The sequence below is a fragment of the Pteropus alecto genome, unplaced genomic scaffold (assembly GCF_000325575.1).
Source record: "Pteropus alecto unplaced genomic scaffold, ASM32557v1 scaffold761, whole genome shotgun sequence".
NCBI lineage: Eukaryota > Metazoa > Chordata > Mammalia > Chiroptera > Pteropodidae > Pteropus > Pteropus alecto.
This window is the reverse complement of record NW_006431558.1, coordinates 553,820-572,432: the sequence shown is the minus strand read 5'-3', so window position 1 is coordinate 572,432 and position 18,613 is coordinate 553,820. Positions and strand designations below refer to the sequence as shown.

Here is an 18,613-nt window from a genome sequence, read left to right as displayed (position 1 = left end):
ATTTTTCCACGCCTCGTCCTCCTTTTCACATAACTCCTCCGTTTACTTGGAATATTTTTCCTTTGGAAGGTGAACAGTTTGTATTTTATTTGGCGGCAGGAGGCGGTTTAATAAAAGACGTCACATTTGGACAACTGTTTCTGTTCCCCCCGCCCTCCCAAGTTTGCCAAGATAAATAGCTTTAATTATTCCTTGTTTGGTGGCTGTAATAGTTTTCTCGCTAGAGAGGCAAGGACTTGAAATGTGGTCTCTTTGTTGTTTTTCCCCTGAGTTGGAGGCTACTCTTCCATCTTGCCCTCCACCTCCCTGTTCTCCATGAGAGAAAGAACAACTTACCTCTTCCTGCATGAGGATGGAAGGAGGGTTTAACTCCAGGCATTTTCCCCTGTTTTTCTGGGTCTCTCTGATGCAAGTCTGTCCAGCCTAAAGGGCCCCTGCTTGTTCCATTACTTTCCAGAAGCAAGAGGTGGGGAGGGTAAGGACAGTAGGAGCAGGAAGGTTACTGTGCAGGGATGCCGAGTGCCCAGTGTCTTTGAGCAGCTAAGTGACCTTTCCCAGGCCATGTGCTAGGTTAGGGCCTGGGCTCCTGGTTCCCAGACTAGATGCCTTCTGCATGTAGGGAAGGGACCCGGCCTCCCCGACTGCATGTCCCGGGCCACCGTGCAGGTCAGCATCCGCAAGTGCCGTCCACATGCAGAGCCCTGGGTCTGTGCAAAGTGGGTATTATATATGGAGCCACCCCGTGATGGGGGTTTGTCCAGGAAGTGCTGGAGGACCTCCAGGAGGAGGTGACAGGGACACTTGGGAAAAAAGAAATGGTTCTTTGGGTCTCAGGAGCCATGGAGGCCAGAGAGGACGGGGCGGGGCGGGGGGTGGGGGCAGGGAAGACCAGCGGAGCATGACCAGGGAGACAGGGAGGTGTGACAAGGCTGCAGATGTTGGCAAGGGGTCATGGGCCCCATAAGGAATTTGGACTTGTTCCAGAAGGCTCCAGGAATCTATGGAGGGGTGTAAGCAAGCAGGAAACCACAGATCAGCTGCATTAGACGCTGTGACAGGGAGGTGACTGGAGGCTCAGCACTGGTTAGTGCCCCTGTGTCTGTTGCTGAGGCCACCAGCACTTTTGAGGCCCTCCTGGGTGCCAGCCCTGGGATGAGATGTTGAGCAGAGCATTTCCTTCACATCAGGACCAGGGAGCCCCTTGTGCCTCAAGGTCCCCCAGGTTTTGGGTCCCCCGGATCCTAGGGTGCTGTCCAGGGGCCTGACAAGGAGGTTGGCTCTGTAGTGGACGGGGAACAGGCTGCCTATATCCACCCTAGAGTTCCAAGCCTCCTCATCTCCTGGCCAGCAGCTCCTCTCGCAGTTCTGTGTCTGTCTCTCAGCACACGGTTGTGCTTTCCGTGGTCGTGGGAGTAGCCAGACTCCCGAGCTACACATCCACTGCGGCCTCTTGTGACCGCTCAGCAACCCTCCTACGAATCACCTGTCTTGCCTGGGAGTCTGTCTTGGCAATCTCCCTGGGCTGCAGCCACACTGTCTTGACCGCCCCCATTTTCCCTACTGCGCCCCTTCAAGGAAAATCACTCCTGTTTGTCTCACACTGAACACTTCTGATTACCAAGTGTATGTGTGTGTGGGGAGGCGGTGCTCCCACATACCAAGCTGGGTGTTCTGCAATTCAACTCAATTCTGACACTACCTACTTGGAGATAGTGTCGGATGCTGCAGGTGAAGGGGTCTGTTCCAAAATACTGTTCCCCACTCTCCCTGCGTCAATATTACATCTGAGTTGTCACCTATGCTTCTGAGCGAGTGGCTATAGATCAGGTTTTCCCATGCCCCCTCCTCAGGGTAGACAGGTCTGCTAGAGTGACTCAGGGAGCTCAGGAAAACATTTTACGTGCTAGATTATACGTTATTTATTAGAAGAGGATATAACTGAGGAACTGCAGATGGAAGAGATGTGTAGACAAGGTGTATGGGAAGGGGTGCTGAGCCTCTGTGCCCTCTCCAGGCTCGCCACTCTCCACAGGTCTCCGGGTGTTCAACAACCTGGAAGCTCTGTACACCGGGCCTTTTGGGTTTTTATGGAGGCTTCATTATTGATTAAATCTTTGGCTGTTGATAGCTGTGGGGTGGAGGAGACTAAAAGTTCCAGCCTTCTAATTACTTGGTCGGCCCCCCTGACAGCCAGCCCCCATCCTTAGGGGTTTTCCAAAAGTCCGGTCACTAACAAATTCTGCAGGGGTCGAAAGGGCCTTGTTATGAGTCATGAAAGACACTTTTATTGCTCTGATCACTTAGGAAATTCTAAGTGTTAGGAGCATATGTTATAGGTTACGATATCACGACCCCCTTTTCTCTCTGCCTTCCCGTTTTCTGTTTCCTCTCGCTGGAGAATTTGTTACCAATCTCTTTCCCAGCCTGGGTCAGGTGCCATCTCTAGGTTCTCACAGTGGCCCTGTTCTGCTAGCCTCAGTGCCCGTCATCTGGGGGTACTCATCACTGCCACCCGGCTCTCCTCACTTCCTCTGGGGTGGAGATGTGTCTCCACTGCTCAGTGTCTGGTGAGCAAATGTGGAAGTGGGTGGAGAAGGGGGCTCAGCACCCAGCCTCTCTGCACCTGTAGTTCCAGATGCCCCTGCTGGGTTTGTAATAAAGTTTTATTGGCACAAAGCCACGCTTGCTCATTTACCTGTATGTGGCAGGGTTGAGTTGTAGTAGCAGAGATTATATATCTTGCAAAGCTGAAAATATTTACCGTCTGGTCCTTTACAGAGAAAGTTGGCTGTCCCCTACTCTTGGAAGCACAGAGAGACTGGACAGCACATTGGTTAGGAGCACAGACCATGAAGTCAGTCATCTGGGCCGCTCATTTGCTGTGTGACCTTGGACCAGATACTTAACCTGTCTGAGCCCCTTTCCATGGCAGTAGATGCTCATAGGGGTGCTCCAAGGGGTTCATGTAAAGCACAGGAGCAGTGCGAGGTATCTGGAGAGAGCTGTTGCTTGCCGGCGGACATCCTGACGTACCAGCCCCTGCAGGGTGTGGGCAGGCCTCTGGGTCTGGCTCCCTGGAGGAATTCTGTGTTGGTGCCATGGATTTGCAGGGGCCTTGCTTCCTGGGGAGCAAGACAGGTGGGCTGGTTTTCTGACCACTGGGGTTCCCCCTGGGCACACCCAGTGGCATCGTCCCTGGTGGTTCCAGCCCCTCATCTGTGGGCCCCAGAGCTTCAACAGCACAGACTTGGCAGGGTGGCAGGTGGGAAGTTAGCTCACAGTGCCCAGCTGGGACCAGGAGCAGGGCACACACATTTGTGGCATTGGTGGCATGATTAACATCCCTTAGTCTGAGTTTGACTCCCTTATACTCCCTGTTCAGATCCTGCCTTGAGAGAGCCACTTGGGAGAAGGTGACTCGGACAGTGGGCCTGGTCACCGCTCTGCCAACTCCTGTCAGTGGGACCCCAGCAACAGCCTGCTGGCCACAGCCCCCTTTGTGCTCTCCTCCACTTAAATTGTCACAGTGGCCTGCTAGCCACTGCTTCCTGCTTCCTGTTCCTCACTTCTCTGGGCCATGCGCACACAGCCCCCAAATACACTGGCTGATGGGACGAGGCTTGTGCTTTCTAGATTGGTTTCTGGAGGTTGGGCATGGAGTTCCTGCCTCTTGTGTCTCACCCACTGATGGCTGAATAAAGGGTGACTTGATAGTTCCAGCCTTTGAGTCTGCCAGCAGATTTCCTAACAGACGGGGCTGTGTCTGTGGGGGGACCTAATCGTCATTGTCGGGTCCAGGCTCTGTGAGTTCTGGGCCCTAGGCCCCTTTCCCAGGGGGCGAAGCTCTCCCAGGACACTCTCCCCTTAGGGAGTCGTTAGGGAGCCAGGAGGCCAACCGGCCGGACATTCTAGCTGTGCTCCGCTCAGCCACAGGTGACTGTGGGCACTGGGTGAGCCTGAGCCACATGTGCGGGTAGATGGAGGCACAGTGTCATGTCGCCACTTCTGCCTGTCGTGCTGAGGGCCCATTCTAGTTATGGGGGAGAGGGAGAGGGGAACCGTGTGCCAAGGCCTGGAGGAGGGTCGTGGGGAGGATTAAGTGTGGCCATGGGGAAGGGGCTGGGGAGTGGAGAGGCTGATGAATGCCGGGTACAGGTCATGCGGGGCCTCAACTGCCAGTTCGAGAGCTTGGACTTCAGAGGTTTTCCAAAGCACATAGGAATATCGGACAGCCTTTTTTTTGGGTTGTCAGATACTAGGCACCTCCGGGCAGCTCCTGTGTGCCGGGGGCGGCATAGCAGTGATTCTCACACAAGGCTGGCCTCACGGGCGTTGGGTGCCACTGCCGTGATGGGGCGGGTCGGGGTGCCCTCAGGCCCAGCCCTCCTGGACGCAGGTCCTTGTGGTTGCCGGTCCGGCGCCAGGTTGCGGGCGGGGCACCTAGGGCGACTGGTTGGGTTGCCAGGCTGCTTTGTAAACAGAGGTCCTCCCTGCTCTGCTCGCTGTCACCCTGCCGCAGCCGACAGATTGGCTTATTTCCTGCCCCAGAAGGGGCATGGGCATGGACACCGTGCCAAGGTTCGTGGTCCGTTCCTGGGACCTGCTGGACTTGGGAGCACCTTGTCTTGGGTCCCCTGTGGGTGCAGCGTGGCCACAAGCCTGCCAGAATGCTCTTCCCTCCTGCCCGTGGACAGGAGGTTGGCCGTTGCCGACCCTCCCTTACCCTCCCTGCCCGCCCCGGAGGGCAGCACCTGGCTCCTGAGGTGTGAGGCAGTTTGGCAGAACCCACACTGTGTCCCTGGGAGCCCCCTCCAGGGCCTGGCCCCTGGCCCAGCGCTCAGACTACGCAGGAGGAGACGGGGAGTTGGCCCCGTGAACACCCGTAGGCCCATCTTACCTACGTTTACCTATTGGGGATGTGTTTTTTTTCTATTGAGATAAAATTCATATAACATAAAACAAACCATTTTAAAGTGTACAGTTCAGTGGCATTTAGTACGTTCCCAGTATCGCGTAACTGTCACCTCTGTCTAGTTTCAAAACATTTTCTTCAACCCAAAGAAAACCTCGTGTCCATTAAGAAATCGTTCCCCATTCTCCTCCTCCCCGTGCCTGGCAACCACCAGTTTGCTTTCTGTTTCCACGGATTTGCCGAGTTGATATTTCATATAAATGGAATCATATATCCGTGACCTTTTGTGTCTGGCTTCTTTCACTGGGCGTAATGTTTCTGAGGTTCATCCATCTTGTGTCGTGTCTTCCATTCCTTTATTTATGGCCGAATAATATCGTCATATGGATACACCCCATTTTGTTTATCCATTTGGCAGTTGAACATTTGAGTCATTTCTACCTTTTGGCTATTGCGAATAGTACTACTTTGAATATTTGTATACAGGTATTTGTTTGAATACCCGCTTTCAATTCTTTTGGCTAGGAGTGGGATTGCCGAATCAAATGGTATCTCTATGTTTAACTTTTTGAAGAATCGCTGAACTGTTTTCCACAGAGGCTGTACCATCTTCTGTTCCTACCAAGCAGGGTATGAGGGTTCCAATTTCTCCATTCTTGCCAACACTTGTTATTTCCCCTTCTTTTTCTGTTTAGATTATAGCCATCTTAGTGGGTGTGAAGTGGTATCTCTGTGGTTTTGGTTTGCATTTTCTAATGACTAATGGTGTCTTTCCATATGCTTGTTGGCGGTTCGTATATCTCCTTTGGAGCAATCTGTCTCTTCAAGACCTTTGCCCATTTTTTAATTGAGTTGTTTTTATCTTTTGTTGTTAAGAGTTCTTTGTATATTCTGGACTCTATCTAGATCCTTATCAGGTATGTGATTTGCAGATATTTCTCCCATCCTATAGGTTGTCTTTTTTTAAATGTCTTTTGATGTAGAAAAGTTTTTAATTGTGAAGTTCAATTTATGTAGTTTTTACTCTTTTATATAGGTCATTGATCTATTTGAATTAGGTTTTATATATGGTGTGAGGTAATGATCTAACTTCATTTTTTGCATGTGGAAATCCAGTTGTCCCAGCACCATTTCTTGAAGAGACTATTCTCTCCCCCATCGAATGTTCTTGGCACCCTTGTTAAAAATCAGTTGACTGTAAATGTAAGGGTTTGTTTCCAGACTCTAATTCTGTTCCATTGATCTATGTTTGTCCTTTGGCCAGGACTATTCCGTTTTGAGTACTGTACCTTTATGTTAAGTTTTGAAATCAAGAAATGTGAATCTTCCAACTTTGTTCTTTTTCAAGACTATTTTGTTTTTTTCTGGGTGATGGGGAAAATTTTGCCGTATTTGTACTCGTGCTTCTCTCTATACATATAGTTTGTTGTTGATTCTCTGAGCCACTTGAAAGCAAGCTGTAGACATCACGAGAATCCACTCAAAATACTTCCACACGTGTCTTCTAAGAATACGGGCGTTCTTCTACAGAATCCCAATGCTATTGTCACATCCGAATCACTTAAAATGATCATGTCTACAATCCATACTGATGTCTCCCCAGTTGTACTTCATAGCTTTCGAAAAGTTTTTCCTTCCGCTCCAATCCAGGGTCATACTTGACATTTGATGGTCATATCTCTTAAATCTCCCTCCCTCTGGAAGAGTTCCAGCAATTTGGTATCTCCTAACATTGGCCATTTTGAGGAGACTAGGCAGGTTGTATTGTAGACAGCCCCAGGATCTGGCACTTATCTGTTGTCCCTTTGTGATGAGACCGGAGTAAAACTTGTGCCAAGAATGCATAACAGATGCCACATCTGTCCCACTGCATTACATCAGGGCCACAGCATCGTATGGGTTTGTCCTGTTGCTGCTGATGCTAAGTGTCACTGTTGAGCTGAAGAGGGCGTACCACATGCTTATTGAATATGACTGTCAGTCACAGTAACAGTCGCAGGCACGCGGATGCAATGCTTCCTGCATGAGAAAACCTAGGCTCAGAGAGGCTGACCTTCCTCATGACACGCTAGGTGGCATAGGCAGGGCATGAACCCAGGGTGTTTGCTCATAATCAATAACGCCACATAAATGCGAGGAGGAGAGGGCTCAGCTGAAGGAAGCAGAGGTACCACCAAGAGTTCTTATTGACCTCCACTCCAGCCTCGCTCAGCTCTGAAGGCCGATAGTCCCCCACGTCCCCATCTCCTGTGTGACACAAAGTTAGGACACTGAATGCCTGATTCCTTCAGCTGGGCCTGGGCGCCCCAGCAGGGTCCTGGAACCCTCTGCCCTGCCAAAGTTCCCTTTTTGTCGCTGTGTCTTCCCACCTCAGTGTCTGCTGGATGAACAAGGAGCCTGGCACGAGAACATGCTCCATGGGGGAACATCCTAGGCCTTGCTGGGCTCCACAGCTCCTGGCAACCCCCATCTCAGCCCTGGTCGCCTTGTGGACAGCAGTTCTCTCCCACTGGACAGGCAGTGTCCCTGCGTCCCCACTGCCTGATTGACCGTCATCTTGGCCTTAGCATGGGCTGGGCAGGCAAGGCACACAGCAGCGCTTTCAGGGAGGGATTTGTGGCACCCTGGAAGAATCAGGAAATGAAGGAACGGGGTGAGCGACTCAAACAATAGCTGTTAATAGGGAGCCTTGCTCGCTGGCCCTGGGGCCTGCTGGCTCATGCCCGCCTCTGTCCTCGTAGATGAAGATGTGTGTGTGTTCAAGTGCTCGGTGTCCCGAGAGACGGAGTGCAGCCGCGTGGGCAAGCAGTCCTTCATCATCACCCTGGGCTGCAACAGCGTCCTCATCCAGTTCGCCACACCCAACGGTAGGTGTCCCTTCTGTCCCGGTGGCACACAGAGCTCCCAGAGCCAGGGGGCCTTAGGCTTTGGGCTGTGGCCAGCCAGGCCTGGAGCCTGGTTAAGTTATGGACCATCCATCCTTCCCAGCAAAGGCTCTGTTGCCATTCAGAAATGTCCCCACGTAGAGATCTGTCCCCAGTCAGAGCATGTCCTCACTGCCCAGAACGCTCTGCCCTGCACGCTTCCTCCGTGGCTCCTTTGGGTCCTTCTGGGCTCAGCTAATATGTCCCCTCCTTTTGAGAGGCCTGTCCTGACTGCCCAGCCAGGCTGTACTCCTGGCTTCGTGGAGGAGCCCAGCAGCTGGGGTCTTGGGGCCCTCCGCGAGATGAGGCAGGCGGGGGCTCTATTCTGAGCACCGAGGGAAGCCACTGGAGACTTCTAAGCAGACCTGTGGGGGACGGGGGTGGGGGGGTGAGGGTGGGGACACAAGGAGAGTTTGTGGTGGCTCTGGGGTGGGACAGCAGGGGAGGCAGTAGGACCCCCAAGGGCTGGAGACTGCCTGAAGGTCTAGCAACAGGGATTGGTCACTGGAGAGCAGAAGTTAGTAGGACTGGTGGGCGGTGCAGGGGCTAGGGCAGGAGAGGCCACCTGCCCATTGCCACCGCCAGCTCCCAGGAGCCCCCTCACTTGGCACAGTGCCACCTTGGGGGAGACTTCTCATGGCTTAGATCAGCCTCTTGGCTTCAGAGCTGCCACCTGCAGAGGAGGCCAGAGTGGGGAGAAAGCAACCAGGTGGTCCCCCCCCCCACGGAGGCATTCTTATGCCCCACACTTCCTTTCCTTTCTTATGTACATAAAAAATTCTAGTTCATTGTTAAAAAGAAAATAAGTTAAAGAAAACACCCCCAGTGATAACCTTTAAGAACTGGTGTTGTCAACACTTCTAGTCCCTTTCTATTCTGTGGATATTTATATTTTACTTTTTTCTCTTTTCAGTCCTAACAGTTTTTAAAATTGTGGTAAAGTAGATACAACAAAGAATTTACCACTTTAACCCTTTTTGAGTGTTCAGTGGCATTAAACACACTCACATTGTGCAAACATCACCACCATCCGTCTCCAAGACTTTCTCATCTTCCCAAACTGAAATGCTGTCCCCATCGAACACTAATTCCGCCCCTCCCCCAGCCCCTGGCATTCACTGTGTTACTTTCTGTCTGCGATTTTGTTTTTTCTGACTTGATACAATTTAGCGGGCATATTCTATGTTAATAAATATAGTTCATTTAAAAGGCTGCATAACATCCATCCAGTCCTGCAGACTCGTGGTGATCAGTTGTCTGACGTGCTTCTCTGTGTCCACTGGGGTCCATCTAGTCCTCCATTATGGGACATTGAGGTGGCGTCCCTTGTGTTTACTGCCATGCACAGAAACTGCTGTGCACCACTTGTAGTTATTTGCTGGGGCGAATCCCAGAAATCTGATGCCTGGGTTGGCGGGCGTGTGTCCTGCAAAAGTTCTGGCCACCCTGCCCTTCAGTGAGGCAGCGCCAGGTCCACTGCCACCAGCTCACCCAAGAGTGTGGGACATCTGCCATTTTGTGTTAGCCACCGAGTGGCGGTCTTGGCTACCCTTCTTTTCCTTAAGTTTCAACATTGTTTTTGGAAAAAAGAAATCGCCAAGTCACACACGCACAACAGGAAAGTCAGGGCGTGCAGCTAGGCAGAGGGCCACTGGCCCATCCGAACCCTCCCACCCCTGAGACGGCTGCGCATGACCTGGCTTCCCCCTTCCAGATTTCTGTTCCTTCTACAACATCCTGAAGACCTGCCGGGGCCACACTCTGGAGCGGTCGGTGTTCAGCGAGCGGACGGAGGAGTCCTCTGCCGTGCAGTATTTCCAGGTGGGTACCTGCCGTCCCTGGCCAGACTGCCGCCACCTGATGGGCCCGAGAGGCTGCGCAGCACAGGGCAGGCCCACCTGGGTTCGCGTCCTGGCTCTGCCCCTTACTAGCCGCGTAACCTTGGGCAAGTTTCCTCCGCTTGTTGGCCTCAGTTTCTTCATCTGTGAGACGGAGTTGCCAGGTAGTGCTTAGGAGGGTTGCTGGAAGGACTTGAGTGCAGGTGACGTTCAGGCCCATAGGTGTTTTGAGTTCTGATGCAGTTAAAATATACTGACCACGTAGGGCACGCCAGGCACTGGTCCAAGCGCTTCCACAACGTACGGAAGCACTTGAGCCCTCCCAACAACTCTAGGAGGTAAGTACTGTTATTGTCCCCATTTTGCAGATGAGAAAACTGAGGCTCAGAGAGGTTAAGTGACTTGCTCCAAGTCACACAGCTATTATGCAACAGAGCCAAGATGGGAAGCCAGGCCTGCCTGATGCCAAAGCCTGTGCTCCTGCCCAGGTGCCACGCTGCCTCCCGATCGCCCGTTGTCTTACAGAGAGACCCCGCAGCACCTCACCTGCCTGGCGCTCTGAGTCCTAGGGTTCTGTTTGATCTACTACTCCGCTTCTTTGGGGCCCCTAAGATGGGGCAGGCGGCCCCTGAACCCTGCCTGTGGCAAATCTTGAGTTCTCCTGGTGGCTTCCAGGTCCAGGCGGCATCTAGCTGTGTCCTTCAGCCGCGATGATGGTGGCAGTGTCCCTTCTAGGGGCTGCCGCTGGCTTCCTGTTCCCTCTCTTGGAGCAGCCAGCAGCTGCCAGTGGGGTCCGGGCCAGCAGAGAGGGTTCGACCTCCCTCTGGAGGTTTGTGCCCAAGGTGGGCAGGCCTTCCTCTGTCGAGGGCCGGCCAGGGCCTTGGATGTTTGTGCTACCGCGTGCCCTGTGCCATTGGCGTGTCTCTGTTCCAGTTTTATGGCTACCTGTCCCAGCAGCAGAACATGATGCAAGACTACGTGCGGACGGGCACCTACCAGCGTGCGATCCTGCAGAATCACACAGACTTCAAGGACAAGGTGAGCGGCCGCCCTGCCTCCCTCCTCCCTGTGCCTCACGCCCCTCCCCTCAGTTTCCCCGCCTGCCTCACCTTGGCAGTTGCCTCTCTCTCTTCTTTGCTCATGGATTTTGTCTTTAACATTTTTGGATTACAAAAGCAAAATCTACTTTTCGTCAAAACTCAAGTCTGTATTACGTACAATATAGACATGAGAGGCCTCTGTCATTTCCTTCCAGAACAACCACTGCCCGATTTTTCCCATGCATATACTAGCATATATATTTTATAGTTATTTAAGCTTTAAAAAAAAAAAAAAAATCTCTCTCTCTCTCTCTCTCTCAAAATAGGATTGTGTTTCACTGCAAAATACTTTTTCCCCACCTAACGGTATATCTTGGGACATGCTCTCAAGGATGTAGTATAATTTACTAGATATTTCCATGGTTCCTTTTAAGATCTTTTTAATATTACCAAGTAGTGGATAGTGAGTCCTCAATGTCGCTGATAGGTTCTGCTGCTTTAAGCGAAATGACATATGAGAAAATCAGTTGTACGGAAGATAGGCTAATTGATATAAACAAGAGTCAGGCTCCTACTGCGTCTCGTCAGCATAATGAACGACATCAAATGAAGTGACCTTATGTGAGGACGTGCTGTGCACTCATTCAAAAGAGGGAGAGCAGTATAGAGTATCTGTGTTCAGAAGTGAAAATTTATTTTCTTCTCTCCACTTTAAAACAAATGGGAGCTTGTGTTTTTCCCGACGTATCTTTGGGGCCTCTCCGCATGGTCCTTAACATCCACCTCATCCATGACCAGCGCTGCTGAGGATTCCCTCAGAACACTGAGGCCCCTGGACCCCAGGGCCTGAGCCCCACAGCCTGGGAAGGGGCTGTCTTGCACATGGCAGCATGCCTCTCGGGGCCGCTGGTGTGTGCTATGTTGGAGCGGTGCTTGGGGCCCAGGCAGCACGTGCTCCTTCGGCAAAGTCCCTTCCAGCTCTCCCAGGATGGAGATCTGTTTTTTGGTTCATCCAGAGCTCTGAGAGTCACCCCAAGGCCCTTCCAACCCACCCATCCCGGTGCCCCTTCTGGGCCTCACTCTGTGCCCACCACCATGCTCTGAGCAGTTCTGCTTTAGAGTGCATGCATGTCACCACCAGGAACTGTTACCCTGAGTCCGCTGATGCAGAAGCAGTCAGACAAACCCAGAATGAGGGACGATCCCACACACTAACCTGGACTCTTCCAAGAGCCCACGCCATGGGACCAGCAGCCTTCGAGAGGGCCCCCACCCGGTCCCCCAGGGTTTGGGCAGCTCACCTGCCCCAGTCCAGCCAGTGGCTGCTTCTCTGGGCAGGCATCAGCCTGCACACAGGAGATACTGCCATCAACACCCCCAACACCCTCTGGACCCCTTTACCTCCTGCAAGGGCTGCAGAGGCCCCAGAAGGACACCTTTCAGCTGTTGAGCCAGTGTCCAGGGTGGCCCACAGCACTCAGCCCAGCTGATTCACAGGCTATGGAGCCCGTGGGGTTGGGGACAAGTAAGCTTCCCTCAGGGAAGGATTCCCTCCCAGGGTTTGGGAATCCCCCATGGGGCCTGAGGTCAGGGGCTGCCCCCTCCTGCCTGCTGCAGGGCTCAGAGGTGTCCTTGCCTGGTGAGCGCTCATTCCCCGAGAAACTGCGGGCTCACTTGTGATAGCCAAGTGTCCACCATGCTGCATAGACAGTTGACAACCCAGCCAGTCCTTGAATTGGGTCCGAGAGCATATGATAGTCTTAACATCCTACCTATCTTCAGAAATCTTCAGATCCAGCACTAGGGCTCCCGTGTGCTCCAGGCAGCTCAGAAACCAAGCTGGGCAGCTGGCCCACGCTTTGGGAGGCAGGCTGCAGGGCCCAGAGGGTGCTCAGTGGTGTGGGTCTACGGGGAGCCAGAGCCTGGTGATGTGCACATCATTCTGATCATTGTCACTTTACTAGTGTCTTGTTCTCACTGGTCCCTCTTCCCTCAGATTGTTCTTGATGTTGGCTGTGGCTCTGGGATCCTGTCGTTTTTCGCCGCCCAAGCTGGAGCAAGGAAGATCTATGCGGTGGAGGCCAGCACCATGGCCCAGCACGCTGAGGTCAGCAGTCCACTGGGACCCCATCCTGTTCTCGCCCTTCAGCTCTGCCTGCTCTAGCCTGGGGAAGGTGGCCCTGCCACGAGCCCCCAGGACACCTGACCTTCAGATCCAAGGGAACCTGGGGACATTATTTCTCTTCTTTGGTCTCTTTCCCCAAAACCAGTTGGTCGTGGGAGGGAGAGACTTGCTGGACCTGAGGTGGAATCCCCTCCATGACTGACGGTCACCCCCTGGATTTAGGGGCAGTTTGGGGCCTTGCTTCAGGGGACTGTGTAGTCACACAGACCAGGGTGGGATCCCAACCCTGGTAAGCAGCCTGCCTCTCTGAACCCACTTCCCACATCTTTAAAATATGGGTGGCAACAGCGTTTTATTTCATTAGTGTTAGCTATCATTTTTTTTGTTTTTCTTTTTGCACTGAAACCTTCATTCATAAGGTTCAAAACTTAGGAGCCGCAAAAGGGTGAACAGTGAGGGCGCTCCCCTGCCCACCCCTATTCCCAGCCGCCAGCCCCCTCCCCAGAGGAGAAGGAACATGTCTGCAAACTCCATAGAGCTACTGGGTGGGGCGAGCATGTGCTCCTCCTCCGCCCACCATCTCGCACCTGCTCTGCTCCTTCACAGTGTGCCTGCAACTGTGTCATCATGGAGACCTTTCTTTCTCTTTTTCATGGCCACAGAGCATTCCTTTGCCTGGATGGACCACTGTTTGTTTAGACCGTTACCCCACTTAGGGTGCCCACTGGTCCTTGTAGCACAGACGGATACTGTACTGAACTCCTCATGCACGTGTCACCTCTCCTGTGTGCGATCATGTCTGTAGGACAAATTCCTAGCACTGGAATCGCTGGGGTGGAGGGCGTGTCCCAGTTTAGCTCTGGTAGCTGTAGCAAAGCCTGTCATCCCCGTCTCTCTTCTCATCAAGCAGTTGTCCTCACAGGGTGAGGGGTGAGATCAGGGTACCATGAGCTACAGTAGGGAAGGCCCTGAGGGAGGGCTGGTGCTGTGGCTGATGGCGGCCAGAGATAGGGTGCCGCTGAGGCTGCGTATAGATGGAGGCCCTCCCACCTGCAGGTCTTGGTGAAGAGTAACCACCTCACCGAGCGCATCATCGTCATCCCCGGGAAGGTGGAGGAGGTCTCCCTCCCTGAGCAGGTGGACATCATCATCTCGGAGCCCATGGGCTACATGCTCTTCAATGAGCGCATGCTCGAGAGCTACCTCCATGCCAAGAAGTACCTGAGGCCTGGCGGTGAGTGTCCCTGCTGGCTCCGGGCCTGAAGGCCGGGGTCACGCCCACTGGAGTTCTTTTGGGGAGCGCCTAGATGTTGGTCAGTCAGCACAACGGTGGTTCAGCCCCCTGCTGGCCTGTGTTGGTGTCCTGGGGTGCTAAGGGCATCTGGGCTTTTGACCCCCCCCACCATGCTGGCTGTGGCATGGGAACCCTGGGCCCCAGACGAGGCCGTACATCTTATCTGCCCAGTCCGCCTGGCCAGAGTACGCAGGGGCCACCCTCAGGTCCCCTGAAAGCCTCCGGGCAGCCTTTTCCATGTCGCGCTCTAGTGTTGCAGGGACGATGGCTAGGAACGTGGAAGCTGCAGGTGTTCTGGGATCTGCGTGCAGTGGGGGCAGCTGTCCTGTGTTCCCATCTGTGGCCTCCCGTTGTGTCGCTATGCCTGCCTGGCCATGCTCCTGGTTACTGGGCCACTGTTTATACCTGTCCATTTGTGTCCCTGGGGGTCTGTTCCTGGCCCTGAACGTCCGTTAGTGTGTCTGTTTTTAAGTTCAGGTTGTGTATTTTTTAGTACTTCTGCATAAGCAAGGGGTTGTGTCTGCGTGCGTGTGGCATGGGAGGACCTGACCAGGACAGTGGGGTGGGAAGCGGTGCAGTGGCAGCCCTGTGGCAGACGAGTGGGTTGGTCTGTGGGGAAGCATCCACCTCGGGCCTCCCGCCTTTGGTCCAGAATGCAAGGACGTGCCTCGGACTCTGCTCCTGGTGATGGGAAGTGACTGCCATTTCCCACAGCTGTGACCTCTGTCCCGAGTCCCAGGTGTGAGTGTGGGAAACCAGGCTGCCTGGGAAGTTGTCTGGACTTACTCTCCTCCTATTCTGCCATTTTGGTGGCTAAGCCTACTGGGGAATGGTGGCCCCAGCAGAGGGCTCCTCCTTATGGGACATAGGGATGGACGGGCAGCTGCACACTCCCCGCACTGCCAGGCACTGCCCTCTGCCCTGCCTCGTGTGTGTGGCTTTGTCCCATCCCAGGAAGCTCTTTGTGGGGATTGGAAGGAGCTGGCTCTCCAGCTGCATGCCTTTAGGTACCTACAGGGCCAGGACACTTTCCCATGATGCCCCAGGGGCTAACAGATTCCCCCTGGGCAGGTGACCCAGCTAGTGGCCTCTGGACCAGAATGGAACATTTCCCCTCCCCTACCCCAGCCCGATCCCCACTAGCACCTGGGCCCCGTCCCCCACATAGAGGAAGGAGAGAGGTCCACATCTGGAGGCCAGGTGACGAGGGAGCCTTGTCCCTCTGTGCTGCTGGCCCTGACTCATTTGTTCCTTGAGTCATGCAGATGGAGGATCTTGTCCCCTTCCCATTTCAAGCCATGGGCCAGACCGGGGGTACCAAACTGCACCCCCTGCCTGCCAGCGCTTGGGCAGTCCCAGCACTGGGGATTCAGCTTACCGCCCCTTCCCCCAGCCTCTGGCCTCAGCTGAGGCTCCGACAGCGTAGCCTGGGGCTCAGGCCTCGTTCTGTCCAGAGCACTTTGTCTCGCTGTCCCTGGCTGCATGTCCATGGATGACGGCGCCTAAGAGGCACTGCTGGCTTATGGAACAGGGCTCTGGAGACCTGGCTGCATCCTGGGCACCGCTTGCTTACTCCTTAGGCTCCGGCAGGTGCCTTCCTGTCTTCCAGCCTAGTAATGAGACATAAGGACAGACCCTCTTGTCTCTCCAGCTGGCCGTCCAGGTTTAGCAAGACAGTGCATGTCAAGTGCTTACTGTGGCCACTGGCAGAGTAGGTGCCCAGGACCTCTGTGTCGCAGGAATGAGGCATGAATGAGGCTGGGAAGGTCCAGGATTGGGGGTCCTGGGACTGTTTGGAGGCTCTGCCAGGCCCTCAAATGTGTCCCACCATGACACCAGCACCCCTTCCTGCCTCCCAGGAAACATGTTCCCTACCATTGGTGACGTCCACCTTGCGCCCTTCACGGACGAACAACTCTACATGGAGCAGTTCACCAAGGCCAACTTCTGGTGAGTGTGCCTTGCATGGGTCGTCCCTTCTTAGGGATGTCCTGCCTCTTTTTTTGCTCATTCTCAGCAGGACCTGAAAGACTTGGGCTGGACAAGGGCCAGCTGGGAAAGAAGGCAGGCTGCCCCACCTGCCTCTTCTGCCGCTGGTGACCTTGCGGTGGGGGGCGGGGACTTTCTGCAGGTACCAGCCATCCTTCCATGGAGTGGACCTGTCGGCCCTCCGAGGCGCCGCTGTGGACGAGTACTTCCGGCAGCCTGTGGTGGTGAGTGGGGCGCCTAGGGCGCTATCGCAGTTAGCACTGGGCATGGCCCCCTCTGGGATGATGGGAGTGGGGTGTGGGCTTTCCTGTCAGGCCTGGTGTAAGCCTGCAGCCCAGGCGAAGCCACTTACCTTCTCAGCTCTCACTTCAGCCCCTGCACAGAGCTCTCTGAGCTGTTGGGAACAAAGTGGCAATGCATGCAGAGTGCTTAGCACAGAGGAAGCATGCAATACAGGTGAACTGTTAGGTGAATTGATCCTTGGTGTACTGATTTTATTTGATCGATTTTCATTAGAGATTTTTGAACTGATTATATAGACCCACAGTTCACAAATCAGAAAAGTATAAAAATGAAAAATCTCTCCACTTCTGTCCCAAGACATGCAGTTCTCCTTCCTATAGGAAAACAGTATTTCTTGTATATCTTTCCAGAAGTTTTATACAAATGTACATATACATATATATATATATATTTAAATCTTTTTCTCAAAAAATATATAGCATAATAAACATACTGTTCTTTCTCTGTGGTCAGAGAACATACACTCTATGATTTTAGTTCTTTGAAATTTGTTGAGAGTTGCTGTATGTGGTCTCTTTTTATGTTCTATGTGTACTTGAGAAAAATGTATATTAATCACTTATTTTGTCAGGTCGCAACTGTTAATCATGTTGGTCAAATCTCTGTCTAGTGATTTTCTCATCTGCTTTTCCCATTTATTACTGATTGTAGATTTATTTTTCCATTTAGTTCTGATAAGTCTTGCTTTATATCTTCAAGACACTACATTATTAGGTGTGTACAGGTTTAGGATTGTTATATCTTCCTGTTGGATTGATCCTTTTGTCATTATTAAAAGTCTATCTCGAGTGGTATTTCTTGCCTTAAAGTCTATTTTTTTCTGACATAGTTCAGCTACTCTGGCTTTATATTGGTTAATCTTTGTACAATATATATTTCTCTGTCCTAATTGTAACCTTTTGGTGTTCTTATTATTTAAGGTTTGTCTTATGTAAGTAGTGTAATTTGGGTTTTATTTTTTAACCAGATGTTTTCTTTTAATTAGACTATTTAGACTATTGAAATTTAATGTAATTACTGTCTTTTAGGGGTATAAATATCATTTAACTATTTTTCTATTGTTTCTTTTTAACTCTTGCCTTCTTTTGTTTTAATACGGTATATAGTATTGTTTTTCCCTTTTGATGTCTTTCACTACTTTCGAGAGACCTTCGGGCAGTATCTCTTTACATGCTTAACTCCACACCATTCTCTTTTTCTTCTAAGATTCTAATGACATGTACATTAGACCTTTTCACCATGTCTCAGCTGATTTTAACTCTTCTGTATTTCCGTCCTTTTTTCTCTCAATTGCTTCATTTTCATATATTCTGCCGGTTCATCTTCCAGTTCCAGTCCTCTCTTTCCTATGTCTAATCTTATTTCCTAATTCTTAATTTTAGTTCTAGAATTTTATTTTGCTTATTTTTTATTTCAGTTCTCTGTGAAATTCTCTATACTTTTACCTTTTTTTTCTTGGTAAGTGTATATCCATTGTTTTGTTTATTCTCGGTTTTTGGTTCTCATCCTTCAGTCCTGTCTCTTGGTGCCTGGTCATCAGATGCCAGAATGAAAATTTTAGAGGTTCTGGGTGATGTTTTTCCTTCCAAGGGTTTGTTTTTCTTCAGGCAGGTAGCCATATGGATAGATCACCTTGGTCCTATCATGTATTTGAGATATTTGGTGGCTGCTTTTCCAACTCTCCTTGGCTGGTATGTTTCCTGATTTCCCTATAGGGCAGCAGTTCTCAAAAATTTTGGTCTCAGGACCCCTTTACATTCTTAAAAAGAGAGAATCCAAAAGAAATGTGTTAATGTGCCTTATATCAATTGATATACTGTCAATGTATATTGGTATTAAAAACTTAAGCCCAGGAAATTTAAAAATATGTATCCATTTAAAAAGAAAAAAAAATATAGTAAAATCATACCTGTTAACATAAGTAGCATTTTCAAGAAAAAAACTACGTCCAAAACTTTTCAGCAAGAATAGCAGCATTTTTAATTTGCAAATCTCTTGATGTCTGGCTTAACAAGACATTTGGATTGTGCTTCCTCATTCCTCTGTTGTGATGTTACAGGTGAGTGAACGAATTAAAGAGGCAGAGAATATCTGAGTCTTATCATGAAAATAGTTTAGACCTTGATGCTCTGGAAGGGACCACAGTTTGAGAACCACTGCTTTTAGGGCACAGTTCACAGGGCCCCTC

At 51.6% G+C, this 18,613-nt stretch overlaps 1 protein-coding gene across 2 annotated transcripts in view; it reads left to right on the top strand.

Annotated features, from left to right (window-relative positions):
- Positions 1 to 7,465: 7,465 nt before the first annotated feature.
- CARM1 (coactivator associated arginine methyltransferase 1) overlaps positions 7,466 to 18,613 on the top strand; it is a 15,388-nt gene continuing 4,240 nt past the window's right edge. For both annotated transcript variants that reach the window (XM_025040098.1, XM_025040096.1), the window contains exons 1-8: positions 7,466 to 7,565; positions 7,654 to 7,779; positions 9,551 to 9,657; positions 10,608 to 10,712; positions 12,711 to 12,821; positions 13,896 to 14,073; positions 15,993 to 16,083; positions 16,265 to 16,346. In XM_025040098.1, coding sequence (XP_024895866.1) covers positions 7,481 to 7,565; positions 7,654 to 7,779; positions 9,551 to 9,657; positions 10,608 to 10,712; positions 12,711 to 12,821; positions 13,896 to 14,073; positions 15,993 to 16,083; positions 16,265 to 16,346 — 885 coding nt within the window. In that variant the 5' untranslated portion in view covers positions 7,466 to 7,480. The remainder of the gene's footprint in view (positions 7,566 to 7,653; positions 7,780 to 9,550; positions 9,658 to 10,607; positions 10,713 to 12,710; positions 12,822 to 13,895; positions 14,074 to 15,992; positions 16,084 to 16,264; positions 16,347 to 18,613) is intronic.